At 48.0% G+C, this 19,506-nt stretch overlaps 2 protein-coding genes and 1 non-coding gene across 4 annotated transcripts in view; 1 reads left to right on the top strand and 2 right to left on the bottom strand.

Moving 5' to 3' along the window:
- The window catches only part of LOC135913046 (longicornsin-like), a 65,740-nt gene that overhangs the window by 6,572 nt on the left and 39,662 nt on the right, over positions 1 to 19,506 (bottom strand). Inside the window, exon 4 of one of the 2 annotated variants that reach the window (XM_065445689.1) lies at positions 10,492 to 10,691. The exons of the other annotated variant lie outside the window; for it this stretch is intronic. Within the exon in view, the coding sequence (XP_065301761.1) occupies positions 10,492 to 10,691 (200 nt within the window). The remainder of the gene's footprint in view (positions 1 to 10,491; positions 10,692 to 19,506) is intronic. 2 annotated transcript variants of the gene reach the window in all.
- On the bottom strand, positions 7,105 to 10,484 carry LOC135913035 (uncharacterized). The gene has a single exon (XM_065445677.1). It carries the CDS (start codon positions 10,363 to 10,365, stop codon positions 7,345 to 7,347), a length of 3,021 nt encoding a protein of 1,006 aa, XP_065301749.1. The 5' UTR covers positions 10,366 to 10,484; the 3' UTR covers positions 7,105 to 7,344.
- TRNAL-CAA (transfer RNA leucine (anticodon CAA)) lies at positions 13,140 to 13,212 on the top strand. The gene has a single exon. It is a non-coding gene; the product is annotated as a tRNA-Leu (tRNA).

A 19,506-nucleotide genomic window follows, 5' to 3' on the forward strand; every position in this document is an offset into this window, starting at 1 on the left:
TATATGAAAGGCTTTGGTTCGGCTAGTTTTTACTGTATTGTATTTAGAATATCTTTGAGAGCTATTTTTGTGGTTGATTGGAGTAGAACTTCTTGTTTACCTGGGAATGGACGGGGTGCCATGTACTGGTGGGAACTTCTGAACAAGTGGTGCAGAAGCGCTTGTGTGTCCGTCCGTGGTCTGGTGTGAGTGCGGGTCTTTCTTTCGTGACCGTCACATCTTCGCGTGCAGGTGAACTGGAATCACACGTCTGTGCGGTGCTATGGTGTGAAGTTTCATGAAAGAAAGAAGCTCATCCGGCAACGATGTGTGCGATACACGCGCACGATGCGAAAGTTTCCTGCATGGTGAACAAAATCCTGCGACATGGGGACCTGATGAATCTGGAGGGTGCGTGAGCGGCCGCCAAGTGTAGCTCGCGGATGTCCTGCTCAAAGAGTGTATGCTGAATGCCAGATACATTTGCGTAAAGTATAAGGCATCACAGCCTTTGTTACGCACCAGTAGCTGACTAAAGCCAATATTTGAGCACGCATTAAAAAGCAGGATGAAAAGAAGAAGGGGGGGGGGGGTGTTGATAGCCGACTTCTGGAATAGAATTTAGGGCTATGAAGAAAAAATATCGGTAAAGGCCAAGTTATAGTCGCTTTACGTTTTACATGTTTCGTCAACAAAGGGCCCTATAACGTAAAACTATTCCAATATGTTTTTATTCCAATCTCGTGACGTCAAATTTGCGTAACCGCCGACGCAAGCATCGGGCGGTCACCCACAGTGTTGTCTGAACAGACCAATCAAACGCCCTCCTCGTTCATAGGAGGTCATTTTTGTTTGCTTGAAAAACGAATTACATTGCCTTCAGTGAGCGGCTTGTCTTATCTAATTGGCTCACAAGAGGCGAGGAGCACGCTCAACTGGAGAGGGATTCGATAGGGCCGAGCCACTGCACTGAAAAACGATAACTGAATAAGAGGGTGGTGCCGGCGACTGCGATTGGTCCGCTTTCGCTTACTTAGCTTGCGTTGGCTCGTCGACAATCGCGGCGGCATGCAACGGAATGTTGAGGATGACGCTAAAACGGATCCTCAGCAGAGAAGAGCTGGCAGTACGAGGTCGTAAACGTGCCGAAAGTTCTTTAAAACGTTACACGGCCACGCAAAAAGTTTTATTACGCGCAAATAAACTCATGCTCTCCGGCAGAGTCGAGTAGCCAGTGGCTGAGCGATCGGCGGCAGCCATCTTTTATTCCTTTCGGACCGGGGCAGCTTGCGGCTATTCAGAAGAAAATTCACTTTTGTCCGGTATATTAATGCATCTTTATCGCGTACACGTCACTTTGACGCGGTGAGTCTTTACGGTTTTGTGACGTCGCGTGAGAGGCAGGTGAAGTGGGCGCAGTCCGAAAACTTTTGACCAATAGCCGAGGGCTAATGGCGAAGAGGCGTCGAATCAGAAATAACAATTTTTCTTTTGTTAGGTCAAATCATGCATAATCCGTGTGTACACGTTATATCAGATGGGGAGCAATCGCAGTTTTAGCGACGTCGCGTGACAGACAGGTGAAATGGGGATGGTCCAAAAAAGCTCGACCAGTCGCGGAGGGTTGATTGCAGAATTGGAACAGAAATGTTTGGAATAATTTTACGTTATAGCGCCCAAAATTGCTTTTGGGGAAAACAGTCGATGCTTTCCGAGGAGCCTATATATCAAATGTGAGCGCAATTGCAAGGTTTCGAAGCCTTCAAAATTTATCTTCGGTGTGCATATCAATGGACATTCCTCTAGGCAGTGGATATATTAAAAATAATTGTTTAAAAAGGTGTGTCCGGCATCGGCCAAATAATTGTTCATTATTTGTTAGGAATATGAGAGATCGTGAAGAAAATATTCATTTGCGTAACTGTGCATGTTTATATATGTTTGGGCATGTTTGTGTGCATTGTACTACATTGTGTGGATTCCTGGACTAGGGTGCAGAACTTTGTATGCATGCAGGCTCTTTGACTGTGCTTACTGTTTTCCTGTGTTTTCTTGTGATTTCATTTTGTTCGTCATGCCACAAGAAATATACCTGACGCCAACTTAAAAGCGCCAACGTCTCCTATTAAACCATGTCACAAAAACAAAGGAGAGATTGGCTGGAGCGTAGCGTTCTCGGACAGCTGCTTCAAAGGACGTGGCTCTGTTGACTTAGTGACCTAAGCTGATCATTTTTAATACGTATTTTTGCCATCGCAGTTATCTATCTTGCGGAAGGTAAGTGCGCATAGTGAATGTTTCCGGGTCGACAGTGGATCGTTCACTGCGTGATGGCGGTGTGAACTGAGAAAGTGACAGACTTGCGCTTACGCGTTCAACACACTGATTGCGACAGAAGTCTGTGGACCATTTAAGTGGCCGTGACATTAATCTATATGCTGATAAGTAAGCTATATATGACGGTTACATGTGCGGATGTAGCTGCAGCCGGGGCGCGCGTAACATTTGACGTTAAGGATGAAGTACTGTGCAAGATGTGCCGTGTTACGCAACTGAAACACAGATACTAAATGCGTCGAGTGCTGGAAAGACGTAGAGAAGGAGTTCAGGTGCTGTCGCCTCGCTGCTTCATTTGAAGGTGTGCTAGAAGGGAGAGGGCCGTGTGCTTGAGATAGGGGAGGAGAAGCGATAGCTGCCACGCCAGGAGATAGAAGTTTTCGATGTTTAATTAACCAAACCAGCATCCTTTTTGAAAAATGCTGCAATAAAATGGGGAGTAAGAAACTTGTTTGCTTTCAGCGCCTTCTTCGCTTGCGCTAGCTGCCTTGTGCAACCGCGATTTCGTCTCAAGAAACCATGCAGTAACGCATGGTAGAGAAACATAGTATCATTGAGGCCCGCCACTACAGAAGGTGGCTTTTATTAAATAAATACAAGCTCTCATTGGCGAACATGTTGCAAAAAGAATGCTTACACAGAGAACGCATGGTAAATTGAGCAAGGGAAATAATGACTGTAACACTGAAGAAACTTATTAGTGATCAGTACCAGCGAAAAATATGACGCCATGTTTTCTTTTACGGCCTCTGCTTATGTTGTTTTTACTTTAAATTGTGGCGCTGGCTAAAGCTGTCGTCGGTTTCTGGCGACTTAGACGTCTGTGGATACTAGAAATGTCTCAGTTTGTTCAACTTCTACATTGCTTAGCTACGCCAAAGCATTTGGAAGGGACTGTTGAGCTGCCTTTGACAACATCGCTCCTGTATTTTCGTTAGGAATGGCTTTGTGCAGTATACACTGTTCCCATAATACTTGGTCACTCGTACATAACTGTAATGAATCATCAATACGTCCTTTTTACGGATTTTTTGTGTTGTTTTATTGAGGGCAATTCGCGCAAACCTACCGATGTTTGCTGTTATAGAAAAAGCACGCTTGGGCGCACATTAGGAGGCAGGAAAAGGCGAGTAGTGGTCGTGCAAAGCCCCATACGAAGGGAAAAAACATGCTTCTGAAGCTGCCAGGGGTGTTAATAAGTCATAAGCTCACATATAGGCAACAGTCTGAAGGCATTATACTGTCGAATATCGATGGCGCAATCGTAGGACAGGTATTGTGCGGATATTTTGGATCTCCTTGCTTAGTATACGTCTCCTGGTGGCTAGCGAGCAGCGGCTGAACTAACCGACAAAGTCAAGGATAATGCCCTAATAGAATGTTTTATAAATGAGGTAGGAGGACTAGCAAGTAGTGCATTGGCTTATTTCACAAATTGTGAACTGCTTGTTATGTGACCGCAGAAACCGTCCGCGAGACGGGGGCCGGCATTGCTATCCATTTACTCGAGTTGAAATGGAAGCTGAGTGGCAGAACTTGCTGAAATAGGGAGGTAGCCTTGCGGCTAGAGCGCGATTAGGGCCCAACGGAACTACCACAACAGTCTTAACTTTTATTTAATCAAGCGTAATAGGTGTCTTTTGTTCGTTCTTGTTCACATTTCATTTTCGTCTAATAGGAGGGTGAATCAGAAAATGTTTGCCTCCTTTCTTTATAGACGAATTACGGCTGTAAATGCGAAGTCACCATATCCATTCCCAGTGGTGGACCTTTCTTGGACCGGCGCGGCCTTATCTGCCGGTAGCTCCACGACACGGCGCTGCTGTCAGTTGTTGAAGACGGCGGTTGTGCTTCACACATCCACGGCGTACGAGTAACGAAGCGTGATTCGTTTTCTTTGGAGCAAGGGACGAACGCCCATAGAAATATACAGGGAAATGCAGCCCACATATGGGGAAAGGTGTCTCGCATTGAGAACTGTGAGGTGGCGGTGTTGTGAGCTCGCAAAAGGCCTTGAGTACTTGCATGACAACCGGACATGCATTCCAGTCAGCCGGGCGAATGCTACCACATGGGCATCTCAAATTTAGTGCTGCGATGGGACAATTGTCTGAACCTGTGTGGGAACTAGTGGGAAAATAGTGTAAGGTACGTAGAATAGTGCGTATGTTGCAGTTACCCGTATGTACCCTATTTTTGCTAATAAAAAAGGGGCAAAAACTTCCTGATTTGCCCTCGTAGTACATGGTGGAATGGTGACACGTTATGAGTACCAGGCTAATGGAGCCAGGGGCGGCCACTGCGGAAGGAGGGCATTTGAAGTCAAAACACGTGAAACTTCTCGCGATTGCGGCATGTTGCATTTCGTAGAAGCCGTTCGTATCGAAGACATGTGGCCGAAGAAACTCGGTTTGCTAGTATGAGAGGATAGCTAGGTCTCTTTAGGCAGTGCTGGGAATTAATGAAAAACGGCACACTAGCCAGTTGCCGATTTAAAGTAACATAAAGAGCTACGCCATAGTGCAGCGCTTTTTAGTATTGAAGACGACGTGAGCTCCCAGATAGGCAGCAGTATTACTAGTACAAGGAATTTGAATCCTTGAAGTTTTCTTTCTATTTTGCTTACGGTGTGCTTTTGAAATAATGAAGTACTATAGGATTAGCCTTTTCGCGAATCGGCGTTAAGCGTTTGACTGCCGACATTTTATTGTTATCCTTTGGTGCGGCAGCCTGGGTCATGGCCGTAAGTAAGTCTGTGAGTTTCTGCACGACTATATAGTGGTCACGTGGAGGCTAATGCAACAAATGATCATTTCTTCAATATAATGAAGTACTTTTAGGTTTATTTATTGCGTCACAGTAGCTTCATGCTCCAATCCTTAGGCCACGATCGAGTGGTGTAGGAAAAGTTGATCGGCCTATGGGAGGGCAACTTAACTTAACATGCGCCTTAAAGAAGTATGAGGATCCACTTAAGCGAGAACAAAGGGCGATGAAGACGCACCTCACTCATTCAACCCTTAACGCAGACGCGTTCCGACATGATCCCCACAGTTGTCCAGAGCCGTCTCTTTGTCTGAGTAAAAATTTTATTCGTATTTTTTTTTCATTTGCACCTGCTTAAGAAATCGGCCTTGCCATTTTCAGTTGCTTTCTATTATACATGTTTGCATAATTACTTCCAAAATAGGTGGAAGATGGGGTTCTTCAATTTTTACGTTGAAGTTTGGCCAGTTCCTCCACGTGGGCACGTGCCATTTCTATAAGAACAATAAAATTGCCTTGCTTCACGACAAACGCACAAGCTTGGACACCGCGTTTGTGCGTAGTGGCTGGCTCTAGCCGTCATCCTTTTGCATATAATAATATCTTTCATATTTAGATATACCGGTGTCTCTTTCACTATCCTGTAACTCCACTCTCGGACGCTATTTTCGAGCATGCCCAGCACCGACAAGCATAAATTCGCGTCGCAACCCATCCACTGCGCTGGCGCTCTTTGCTTGAAGCATACTGTAATCTTCACGCACATGAACAGCAACGACGTCGAAGATTATTTATGTTCTAGGAGCAGGCGAGCGCACACAATAATATGAATACTTGATCAGGTATACTATGTCGTGAATGTGGCCAATCTTTGATGCATAATTATGAGGGGAACTCGTGAACATGATCAAATTTTAAAGGCTCACTCATGAAAGCCTTTAATCACAACTGCTTGTAATTTCAGAACGGAGCAGCGTTTGTGCACACGCGCCATGAATGAGGCTGAAACGGTCACTTTTTAAGTTTAAGACCTTGTCCGTCTATGCGAATACGTTAACGCTGCCATGCCATATTGGGAAAGAGATCCTGCACATCATAGCAAATTCATTATATTATCTTGCAAGTAACACTGCCGAAGAAACCGCGCAGCGTTGCGAATGTTGTTGCCTTGTGTTAAGACTATTACGTGTAAAAAAGCAGTGGGCCTTAAACCGGTGACTTTTCATACACAATGCTTCACTTCCACCTGCTACACTAGTTGAGCGGTTATGGCGCTGCGCTGCTGAATTCAAGGTTACGAGTGAGCACGCTGATTAGAGCAGCTTTTACGAGTAGCTAATGAGTGAGAATGAAACCAGGATGTATACTACCGCGGCTTTCACAGGAAGTGTGGACGTTGTCTGGACGCAAAAATTACCCTCTACCTCTGAAATTGAAAGCATATGTGAAGAAAACGTCGTGACATGTTTTGAAGGGGTATAACTGATTACAGCCGTTAACGTCGATTGCAGTTGTTTAGGTCATATTGCTGTTTTAATTATTGGAAATTCTTAAGCAAAACGACTGATATAAATTTACAAAATGTTAGCTCCCGCGTGATTGTGCCTCACCTACAGGTCTTACGTTCCATAAAAACCTGTACAGGAACACTGCTCGAAGTCACGAGCGACACAGCTCATTATACAGTTGCCGAAGCGATTTCTATTATTACATATGAAGAAGAACCTTCTGACATGGAAATATTGCAGCGATATTGCAGTATGAGCTCCAAGTAGCCACCTATATGGAAAGTAATGGCTGCACTGCACTATCATTCTTAGGCATTCAGTTAGAAAATGAAGAATTGTTGCCGATCATAAAGTTTGTATTTCAGTATGACAGCTGCAACTTATTGAACACCCCTACTGAAGTACGCAACTTGCAATACACTGCTCAGTCTGTATAAATAGGGTGGGCGGTGCAGGAGGGTCTTCGTTTGCGGCTTTGTACGACCCATTAATAAAGACACTGGGACAGTCTGTATAAATTAAGAGTACTATGCCTTTATCCAGACCAAGGGACAACGAGCGAGTCGAGGATGCGTCCTCCGGGTATCACCAGTCCACCTACAATTGGTCCTATCGGTGCGCTTAGTACAGGTGCAACCGATGGGCCGCCTATAGAACTTAATCGTAGTCCTATGTCTACCGGTCGGCTATGAGTATGACCTACCCGGGGGCAGTCTACAGCGCCCACTGGTGGGTTTAGAGCAGGCCCTAGACGTCAACCGCCAAGATGGCCAATCCGTGGGCCAACCATATAGTTAACACGTGGGCCAACAATCGGACCTAAACGTGGCACATTGAAAGCCCCTGCCGGTGGACCGACAATAGGACGTAGCCGTGGGCCAGTTACAGCCCTTACTGGTGGGCCAACTATAGGACCTATCCGTGTACCAAGTGCAGCCCCTACCGGTGGGCCGACTACGGCCCTTATAGGTGGGCCAACAATAGGACCTATCCGTGGGCCTACAACAGGACGTACACTTGGGCCAACTAAAGCTCCAACCGGTGGTCCGACAATACGACTTACTCCTGGGCCAACAACAGGGTGTAAGCGTGGGCCGACAGCAACTCCCACTGGTGAGCGTACAAGTCCGATTGCCGGACCTGCCATAGCCCCCACAGGTGAGCTTGAGCCGATTGAAGGCACTATTGGTGCGCGAATAGGCCCCGCTGGTTTTACAAATGGACGCAACCGCGGGCCAATAATAGCGCCTACAGATGGGCGTACAACAGGCCCTACATGGGGTCCTATAATAGGGCGTAATCTAGGGCCGGCAACAGCCGCCACCTGTGGGTAGACAACCGGCTCTGCAGGTGGTCCTATAAGAGAGCGTGACCGTGGTCTGATAATAGGCCCCATCGGTGGGTGGAAAACAGGTCCCAGAGGAGGCCCAATGCGAAGGCGTAATGGCGGGCTGACAAGAGGCCCCACTGGTGATCGCAGAAGAGGCCGTATTTGTGGGCCATGAATAGTACCTACCGGTGGGTGAACAACAGCCCCAACAAGGGGTCCTACATGAGGGCGTAACCGTGGACCTACCACAGGCCTTAGGGGCCCCACAACAGGCTCAATCCGTGGGCTGGTAATGGCTCCCATTGGTGGGCTCACAAGTGGTCGTACAAAAGGGCGTAATGGGGGACCTACCATAGACCTTACTGGGGGCCCTATGGTTGGCCCAAAACGTGGGCTGATAATCGCTCGCATTGGTAGGCCCCTGACGGGCCCCACAAGTGGTCCTACAAGAGGGTGTAACCGTGGACGTACCATAGGCCTTAGAGGAGGCCGTACAGAAGGCACAAACTGGGACCTGATTATAGCTCCCATTGGTGGGCCCCCAATGGGCCTTAAAACAGTGCGTAACTGTGGAACTACTATAGGTCTTAAAGAAGGCCCGACGGCAGGCCCGAACCGTGGGCTCATAATGGCTCCTATTGGTGGGCGCCCAGGTAGTCTAACAATAGGACGTAACGGTCGACCTATCATAGGCCTTAGAGGAAGCCTTATGCCAAGCCCGAACCGTGGGCTGATCATAGGTCCCATTGGTGGGCCCCTGGTGGTTCCTACAAGAGGGCGTAACCATGGACCTACTATAGACCTGGTAGGAGGCCCAAAACGTGGGTTCATAATGGCTCCCATTGGTGGGCCCCTGACGGCTCCCACAAGTGGTCCTACAAGAGGGCGTAACCTCGGCCCTATAATTGGCCTTAGAGGAGGCCCTATGGTAGGCCCGTGACGGGGGCGGATAATGGCTCCCATTTGTGGGCCACTGATGGGTCCCACAAGTGGTCCTACAAGAGGGCGTAACCTCGCCCCTATAATAGGCCTTAGAGGAGGCCCTAGGGTAGGCCCGTGACGGGGGCGGATAATGGCTCCCATTTGTGGGCCCCTGATGGGTCCCACAAGTGGTCTTACAAGAGGGCGTAACCTCGGCCCTATAATAGGCGTTAGAGGAGGCCCTATGGCAGGCCCGTGACGGGGGCGGATAATGGCTCCCATTTGTGGGCCCCTCATGGGCCCCGCAAGTGATCCTATAGGAGGCCTTAACTGCGGACCTACCACAGGCCTTGGAGGACGCCCTATGACAGTCCCGAACTGTGGGCTGATTATGGCTCCCATTGATGGGCCTCCAATGGGTCCTACAAGAGGCTGTAACCGTGGACCTACAATAGGCCTTAGAGGAAGCCCTATTCTAGGCCCGAACTGTGGGCTGATCATAGCTCCCTGTGGTAGTCCCCCAATGGGACCTACAAGAGGGCGTAACTGTGGGCCTATCATGGGCCTTAGAGGAGGTCCTAGGGTAGGTCTAAACCGTGGGCTGATCATGGCTGTCATTGCTGGGCCCACAACAGGTCTTATTCGAGGACCGATGATGGCGCCCACTGGTGTACTAAGAGGTCCCATAGCCGGTACAAGAGGTCGTAACTGGGGCCGAATGATAGGCCTTATGACAGGCTTTAGTGGAGGCCCAATAGCTGGTCCAAAACGAGGGTTAATGATGGCTCCATTTGGTAGGCCCACAACGGGACCCACCGGTGGTCCAGCAAAAGTGTGTAAACGTGGCCCAACCATAGGACCCACAGGTGACCTTACAACAGGCCCTAACCGTGGGCTGATCAGGGCTCCCATTGGTAGGCCCACAACAGGTCCTATTCGAGGACCAGTGATTGCTCTCAGTGGTGGGATAAGAGGCCCCACCGGTGCTCGCACATAAGGTCGTAACCGTGGTCTAACTATAGTTCTCAGCGATGGTCGAATGCTAGGTGCAAACCGTGGCCTGATAATGGCTCCCATTGGTTGGCCCACAACTGGCCCTATAGGTGGTCCTACAAGAGGACGTAACCGTGGTCCAACCATAGGACTGGCAAGTGGTCCTACAAGAGGGCCTAACCGTGGGTAGATCACAGGTGCCAATAATGGGCCCGCAGCAGGTCCTATTCGCGGACCGGTAATAGCCCCCATCGGTGGTCCGCCAACACGCCCCACAGGTGGTCGTAGAATAGGCTGTAAGCGTGGTCGCACCACAGCCCGCAGAGGTTGTCCTACAGCCGGTCCAAACCGCGGGCTGATAATGGCTCCCATCGCTGGGCCCACAACAGGTTGTAGTCGGGGGACAGATATAGCCCCAAAAGGTGGGAGCACAACAGGCCTCAAAGGTAGTCCTACTAGAGGCCGTAAACGTGGGCTGAATGCAGCTCCCACCAGTGGGCGCACAACTGGTCCTACCTGCGAGCCGACCATAGCCCCCACAGGTGGTCCTACAACAGGCCCTAACCGCGGACCGATGAGAGCCCTTGTCAGGGGCGTGAAAACAGGTCCAATGCGTCGACTGATTAGGGCCCTTAGAGGTGGACCAACGGCGCCTACCGGAAGACCGAACGCTGGTCCAATAGGCCCGGCTTGTGGCACTAATCTGGGCCGCATAATACCCGCTGGGCCTGGCACAGGAATGCCCGTCTCGCACATGCAGCGGCCGCCCTGGCAGTAGCCCAGGGTCCCCGGGTTTATCCGAGAGCAACGCAACCGGCATCGCATCAGGTTCCCCATGAGGCAGCCGAAGTCGCGTCCTGCGCACGTGGTCGCCGAAGCATCCACCATTGTCAGAGCGGTTGCGTCGGTATGTTGTTTCTTGAAGCGCCAACACCAAGCACATCTGGCGCAGCCAAGCACTCAGCAAACCTCTACCGCTTGCAGACTAAGCAGAGTGCTTGCACAGTTAACTCGGCGAGTCAGCGGGCTCACATTTAGGTAAATATTTTTCAAAAAAGGGCTTCTACATTTACTGGGATGTAGTGTTCAATAATGAAACTGTGCTCGATACTTCTGTATAGCTGGCCATTAGAATTGCAACTGAAGCTATGCAGCGTTTAGGCAAGGTTTCAGCCAAGCTTTTTAAAAGTCATTGTTAGATGGTGATCGTTTTTCGTGGCTAGGTGCGCACCACTGGAAGAGCATGCTGTCAGTGGGCCTAGCGAGGAGTCCAGCTTTGAAATTGTGGGTCTTGAGAGTAGGTCACTGCAATTAGTCATTAGGAGAGATGGAGCTTAGAGATTATATCACGTAGATAACTAATGCAGAGATTAGAACCCTTTACAAAATTATAACGTATTACAGAAGTGTTCTAACGAATTATTTCTATAATACCTGGTGTTGGCTGTGTTGTGCTGTAGTGTAACAAGCACACATTACATTTACAGCGTATGAATACAAGTTTATGCTTAGGCGCCATCCTGCCAGTATGCGTCGTCGTAACATTAGCTTTGTACGCCTTGTTGTGGCGCCCCATTTCTTGTAAATGGGGCGCCACATTTCCGGGACGAGTTCCTTGTCCCGGAAATATACAAGTTTACACGCGTGTGCAATAATTTCTCGTGCCACATGATAATGACGTTTCACGGCATTCTTCCGCGACAGCTGCTACAGCACGTGAACACCAGCTTGTCGATAACTAACAAGCACCGAGCTTCGGACAACGCGCACCATGTGTAGAATAAAAAAAGATTGATAAGTCATGTTATGCTCGACTGCGCAGGCATTTCGAACACGCGCCATCCCGTTGTCGCTGCCGGGATAAGATTACTTTGAGCAGGCCAGGTCGTTTTTAGTTATGAATGTTTGCCGTCTTAAAAAGAAACAAGAAACGTGCCCGTGGGACATACATAAGGGGTGCCTGCAATACTTTATTTATCAATATCGTTCACATGAAAGGACACAGTTCTAGAAATATTTCGGAGCAAAAAAGTACTTCAATTCGTTTAGAGAAGCGGAGTTAGCGTCATTCAAAGATCGCGTTCAAAGATCCTTCTTCAACGGCTTGCACCGCTAAGCCTGTGGCGGCCGCAACGCTCGGCCCCCTTAACGGCGCGCAGTTTCAAATTCGTTTTAGATGTGCACGTACACGCTGCTACTTTGTGTTTGATACCTACGACACGTTAAACTAAGCTCAGCGGCTGATACCTAAGAACCATCGCCGAATTTGGTCGTCTTGCGGTAACCGGTTCAGTGCATTTTTACCGCGCTCGCCGCCTTTGCAGCCAGTTGTACACCGACGTTGATGTTTTTCGTTCATTTTCACCAAAGGCCTAGTGAAGAGCGTCTCCTACTATTTCTACGGCTGCGAAAACACCAACTCCAGGTTCGCGCTGCCCTTCTAGTCGCGTGCAGTGAATCTGCGCGCGCACAAATTTTACACACGAAGCGAAAGACACTCGAATGATAGACGCGCACTGTGATAGCGGTCAGCGAAAGTTCAGCGACGTCCCGATCTTATGCTGCGGAGGACGCGGTCCAACTCGAGAAGACAAGGGCCGCCGAATACCGAAAAAAAAAAACTGAATTAGCGTGCAGGCGCTCTGAACGCAGTGGTATTTCGTATTTTTTTCCCGACAGCAGTTATATGTACACTCCAAGGGAATTTTTGCCGTGGTCGTCCGAGTCTACACGAGGTTCCATGTACATATATATATATATATATATATATATATATATAAACGAGAAGAAAGGGGGTTAACCGAGGGACCCGATATTTATTAGTCCTATAATGAGAAGCCAACAAACACTGACACCAAGGACAACATGGGATAATTAAGTAAGTAATGATACATTAATGGAAATTAAAGTGGATGAAAAAACAACTTGCCGATAATTTCCATTAATTTATCATTACTTTATTTCATTTATTAAGCACATGCAATTTCCCTATGTTGCCCTTGGTGTCAGTGTTTGTTGGCTTCTCATTATATGACTAATATATAGCGGGTCCCTCGGTTAACCCCCTTTCTTCTCGTTTATTACTTAACGAGGGTCTCGAATCCGGCAACATTGATGCCTTCAGGTAGCATATGTGGGTTTATTGACCAGCTGCCTTCACCCGAAAAGATCACGTTCTCGTGACGCCTGCGGCAAAAAAGACGTTCCACGTCCGCCGCCAAGGTCTGTGAGTGGGGGCGCTGGCTAACACTCCCAGGGTTCTACTCGTACACATAAATGCCCAAGAAAGTGGATGGGGAAACGCCGCCGCGGTAGCTCAATTGGTAGAGCATCGCACGCAACATACGAAGGTTGTGGGTTCGGTTCCCACCTGCGGCAAGTTGTTTTTTCATCCGCTTTAATTTCCATTAATTTATCATTACTTTATTTCATTTATTAAGCACATGCAATTTCCCTATGTTGTCCTTGGTGTCAGTGTTTGTTGGCTTCTCATTATATGACTAATAAATATCGGGTCCCTCGGTTAACCCCCTTTCTTCTCGTTTATTACTTAACGAGGGTCTCGAATCCGGCAACATTGATGCCTTCAGGTAGCATATGTGGGTTTATTGACCAGCTGCCTTCACCCGAAAAGATCACGTTCTCGTGACGCCTGCGGCAAAAAAGACGTTCCACGTCCGCCGCCAAGGTCTGTGAGTGGGGGCGCTGGCTAACACTCCCAGGGTTCTACTAGTACACATAAATGCCCAAGAAAGTGGATGGGGAAACGCCGCCGCGGTAGCTCAATTGGTAGAGCATCGCACGCGACATGCGAAGGTTGTGGGTTCGGTTCCCACCTGCGGCAAGTTGTTTTTTTCATCCACTTTAATTTCCATTAATTTATCATTACTTTATTTCATTTATTAAGCACACGCAATGTCCCTATGTTGTCCTTGGTGTCAGTGTTTCTTGGCTTCTCATTATATGACTATATATATATATATATATATAAATATATATATATATATATATATATATATATATATATATATATATATATATATATATATATATATATATATATATATATATATATATATATATATATATATATATATATATGTATGTAGACTGGCGAAAACGCGAGCGGGCAGGCTTATACTCAAAGCGATAGGGACATACCCAAATAGGTCGATGAACCCGAAGGAATCCGAGGTAGAATTGAGCGCGAACCTTACGGACGGGATCAGAACCACCCCCCTTTCGAGATATCTGTACCCGGGACACAATGTTAGCAGAAGAAAAGCGAGAGCGAAAGCTTTGTTGAAAGAAATGGAACAGCTAGGACAACAGGCGGCCCTTGTAGACGCTGCCTGGGTCAAAGGCAAAGAGGCCTACACCGCCGTGGTGGTCGACAGCCGGGGGGAGGTACGGGACGCCGTCACCATCTTCAATAAGGATTCCACGGTGGCGGAGCAAGCCGCGATTGCTCTAGCCATCAGGAACCGTAAATGGTCTTTCATCTATAGCGATTCCAAAGCAGCAATAAAGAGCTTTGACACAGGCTATGTAGCTGGGACTGCGGCTAAAATTATCCACAAGGTCGAAACTATCAAAACTGAAATCCGATGGTTTCCTGCACATATGGGACAAGTGGACGAGACTCGGCCCAACCTCAACGAGGTGACGAACGACCTGGCACGAGGACTTGCTTGCCGTGCCGGTCAGAACCGAACCGACGCCCACTACCTATCCGGGGAGCATTAAGATCACTTACTAACTTACAACGACATCACTAGATATTACTACTTGGGGCGTAGGCAATTCCCTCTGCCACACGTAAAATTGAACAGGGCTCAGGCAGTCACGCTACGTTTACTACAAACCGGGACGTACCCAACTCCGTATTTCATAAATAAAATTCATCCCGAAAGAGAAATTAGGAAAGAATGTAACGTGTCCGATGGCATCATTGACATCAGACACATCCTGGCGGGCTGCCCCGCGATTCTCGCCGATCCCGAAGAAAAATGGTTTTACTGGCACAAGTTGATAACAAGCTCTTCATATAAAGATCAGCTACGGGCTGTCCAGAGGGTCCACGATGACGCCATAAGGCTCGGCCTGGCGGTGCCGACGTGGACGCAGCCCGCCTCGGTCTGAAAAGACCGGGCTTCAGGACACTAATAAAGTTTTGCGGATGAATGAATGAATGCGATACATTTCTTTTCTTGGCATTATTGCAACCTTGGTTCTTGCGTGACTATTATGACCTCAATACTGACCCTGTAACTGGTTTCTGCAACTGCAATTATTGTTGTCATATCCTCTTCGTTCTAGTTATTCTCTTGTATAATCACGTAATCAAATTGTTATATGCCCAATTTTTTATTGTATAAGATTTAGTATGTAACACCTTATACCATGTTCCTATGTATCACATGCAGCCCTTCCCGTTACAATCCCTGATGGGATTCACAGTATCAATAAATTATATATATATATATATATATATATATATATATATATATATATATATATATATATATATATATATATATATATATATATATATATATATATATATATATATTGTCTCGCATCAATGCGATGAGGTTTATTGTCGTTCACAACGGTGTGGAACGCTAGATAAAGCACTGCAAGGGCTGTCCGTAGCACGGGGCTCGCTCGCGATCACGGCACGGCCCTTCGTCTTCCTCTTCGCACGGCGCATAAGCAGGGGCGCGTCTGCTTCATTACAATATATATACGTATATATATATATATATATATATATATATATATATATATATATATATATATATATATATATATATGGTTGAGGAAGTCACGCTGGACGACCAGGGGTAGTAAAATGAAGAAAAAGAGTAGGACGTACGTTGAATACGCACAGTATATTTGACTTATGTTTCGGCTGGTCGACCAGCCGAAAAAACATCAGTCAAACATACTGTACTTATTCAACGTACATCGTACCCTTGTTCTTCATTATATATATATATATATATATATATATATATGGTTGAGGAAGTCACGCTGGACGACCAGGGGTAGTAAAATGAAGAAAAAGAGTAGGACGTACGTTGAATACGCACAGTATATTTGACTTATGTTTCGGCTGGTCGACCAGCCGAAAAAACATCAGTCAAACATACTGTACTTATTCAACGTACATCGTACCCTTGTTCTTCATTATATATATATATATATATATATATATATATATATATATATATATATATATATATATATATATATATATATATATATATTGTTACGGTGTTACAAACAGTCAGACGTATATTTACAGGATATTTACAATAATAGTAGCGGCTGACAAGATGGCAGACAGCGCGCGAAGTCCAGAGCGTCGTCTTCCTCCGACCAAGTTGACATCTTCTTCGTCAGCGTGTAATATGACCCCCGGCGGCGGAAGCACCGGATCGGTGCTGGTTAGGAGGCGGGCGAGTGATACAACTTAAGACGCGCGACATGGACCACGTCGGAGCGATGCTGAACCACGGGTGGCTCAAGAGGGGTGATTTCATACGTGACGTCAGTTACTTTACGCAAGACACGGTAAATGCCAGAGTAGCGTGAAAGTAACTTCTCCGAGAAGCCAACGCGCCGCGACGGCAACCAAAGGAGAACCAGGGTGCCCGGTGTGTAATGGACGTCACGATGGCGGGAGTCATATAAGCGCCGCTGATTATCCTGCGACTCCACAAGGTGACGTCGGGCAATATGGCGTGCTTCTCGAGGCTTGAGTACGGCTTCATGGGCGTACTCGGACGTAAAATTCAGGCTAGCAGGCAGAATGGTGTCAAAAGGTAGCTTAGGGTCGCGGCCAAACAAGAGGAAGAGTGCAGAGAAGCCGGTGGTATCATGGCGAGACGAATAATAGGCGAAAGTAACGAACGGCAGTGCAACGTCCCAGTCGCGATGATCAGCGGAGACATATATGGACAGCATGTCAGTAAGGGTGCAGTTAAGGCGCCCGGTTAGACCGTTCGTTTGTAGATGGTAAGCAGTAGCAAGTTTGCATTTAGTCGCGCACGAGTGCAGAACGTCGTTGACAACTTTAGAAAGAAAGTAGCGGCCGCGGTCGGTGAGGAGCTGTCGAGGGGCGCCGTGGTGAAGGGTGACGTTCTAGGAGGAAGTCGGCGACATCGGTTGCACAGCTTCTCGGAAGAGCCCGTGTGATTGCATATCGGGTGGCGTAGTCTGTTGCTACAGTAATCGACTTGTTTCCCGAATCAGACGTATAGGAAAAGGGCCTACAAGATCAACACCTACACGGAAGAGTGGTTCTGATGGTACGTCAAGTGGTTGAAGGTGACCAGCAGAGAGTGTGGTCGGCTTTTTGCGTCGTTGACAAAGGCCACACGCAGCGACATAACGGCAGACGTCGCGGCATAGACCAGACCAATAGAAGCGCCGACGAACCTGGTCATAGGTCCGTGGCACGCCAAGGTGACCGACAGTCGGGACATCATGAAGGTGATCGAGAACAGTCTGACGCAGATGCTCAGGCACAACGAAGAGTCGGGCAGGGCCGTCCGGGCGCATCTTAGGGCGATACAATATACCATCTTAGAGTTCAAACATGTGAAGGGAAGGATCAGGTGTCGTTGAAGTGAGCCGTTGAATGAGGTCTTGTAAGGAGGCGTCCCGACGTTGTTCGGCTCCAATATCGCGAAAAGCAGCCAGAGAGAGAACGGTGACAGGTACGCCGGCCGCAGAAACGTCAGGAGGGTCGACAGGATGGCGCGACAAGCAGTCCGCATCTTGACGTAACCTGCCGGTCTTGTATACAAATGAATAGTTGTATTCTTGAAGGCGCAGAGCACAGCGGCCAAGGCTCCCTGAAGGATCTTTGAGGGACGAAAGCCAACACAGAGCGTGGTGATCAGTGATGACTGTGAATTGGCGGCCGTACAAATAAGGGCGAAATTTATCCACTGCGCAAACGAGAGCCACACACTCGCGTTCAGTGATGGAATAATTGCGGTCAGCAGAGTAAAGAAGGCGGCTGGCGTAGGCAATAACACGCCCTTGTTGTTTCTGTGCCATCATATCGCCAATACCATGGCCACTTCTGTTGGAGCTGACGCATCAAAGTGAGCGAGGATGGGCGGGGACGTAAGCAGCCCAATAAGCTCGGTGAAAGCACCCGCTTGCTCATTGCCCCAAATGAATGCGGCGTCTTTCTTGAGGAGCTGAGTGAGAGGGCGCGCAAGGTTCGCAAAATTTCGGACAAACCGACGAAAGTAGGAGCAAAGGCCCAGGAAGCTGCGAACATCCTTGGCACATGTTGGCACGGGAAAGTCTTTCACTGCCCGTATTTTATCGGGATCAGGGCGTACACCAGTAGAATCGACGAAATGCCCGAGCACAGAGATTTCCCGACGACCAAAGTGGCACTTGGATGAATTTAATTGTAGCCCCGCCTGACGGAAAACACATAGGATCGTCGATAGGCGTTCGAGGTGTGTCGTAAAAGTCGGAGAAAAAACGATCACGTCGTCCAGGTAACAGAGGCAGATGGACCACTTGAAACCATGTAGAAGGGCGTCCATCATTCGTTCAAATGTGGCCAGGGCATTAGATAAACCGAAAGGCATCACTCTGAACTGATACAGGCCATCGGGAGTAATAAATGCTGTCTTCTCGCGGTCCATGTCGTCGACGGCAATTTGCCAGTAGCCGGAGCGAAGGTCGATGGACGAAAATATTGTGCTCCATGCAGGCAATCCAGGGCATCGTGAATGCGTGATAGTGGATCGACGTCCCTTTTGGCTACCTTGTTGAGGTGTCGATAATTCACGCAAAATCGCCAAGTGTTGTCCTTCTTTTTAACTAGTACAACAGGGGATGCCCATGGGCTGCAAGAAGGTTCGATGATGTCTCGAGAAAGCATCTTGTCAACTTCATGTTGGATGATTTGTAGCCCAGTAGGTGAGACGCGGTAGGGTCGCCGATGGATCGCGCTCGCATCACCGGTGTTTATTCGATGTTTTATGGCAGATGTTTGTCCTAGAGGGCGCTCTCCAAGGTTGAATACGTCCCAGTATGAGGCAAGGAGGCAACGTAGTTCATTAGCACGCAGGGGCGGTAGGTCGGGAGCAATCATTTTTTGTTAGGGCATTCAAGTCTGAAGGGACAAGGGGCGAAGCAAGAGTTGAACACGAGGAGCTGTTACAAGTTAAAGCCGAAATGTTGTAGTATCTGGCCGGCGTTATTTGCGCCAGGGATATTCCGCGTGGGAGTACTTGTGTACAAAGCCCAAAGTTCACCAGTGGAAGGCAGGACGCGTTGTCCGAAATGGTAATGATGGTGTGAGGGAAAGCGACGTTATGCAAGAGCAGGACATCCGGGTTAGGGGATACGATGTAGTTACCGTCTGGTACAGGTGGAACGGGGGAGACACCTATGTAGGTAACGGCACAGTGTGGGAAGCGAATAGGCTCTGTGGAACATAGCCGCATCGGATCACTATCGGGAGGGTCAATAGCAGCAGGTAGAGCGAGTTGCCCAACACCAGCAGAACAGTCTATCAAAGCGGAATGTGTTGACAGAAAGTCAAGGCCCATAATGAGTTCCTGAGGGCAGTGCTCTAGAACATAAAATAAAACAGAAGTATGATGTCCGGCGACACTCACGCGAGCCGGA

The sequence above is a fragment of the Dermacentor albipictus genome, chromosome 1, assembly GCF_038994185.2.
Source record: "Dermacentor albipictus isolate Rhodes 1998 colony chromosome 1, USDA_Dalb.pri_finalv2, whole genome shotgun sequence".
NCBI lineage: Eukaryota > Metazoa > Arthropoda > Arachnida > Ixodida > Ixodidae > Dermacentor > Dermacentor albipictus.

Coding starts and splice junctions, on each gene's coding strand:
- LOC135913035 (XM_065445677.1), bottom strand. CDS start 10,365: ATGGTCGGCTCGCAGGTAGGACCAGTTGTGCGCCCACTGGTGGGAGCT.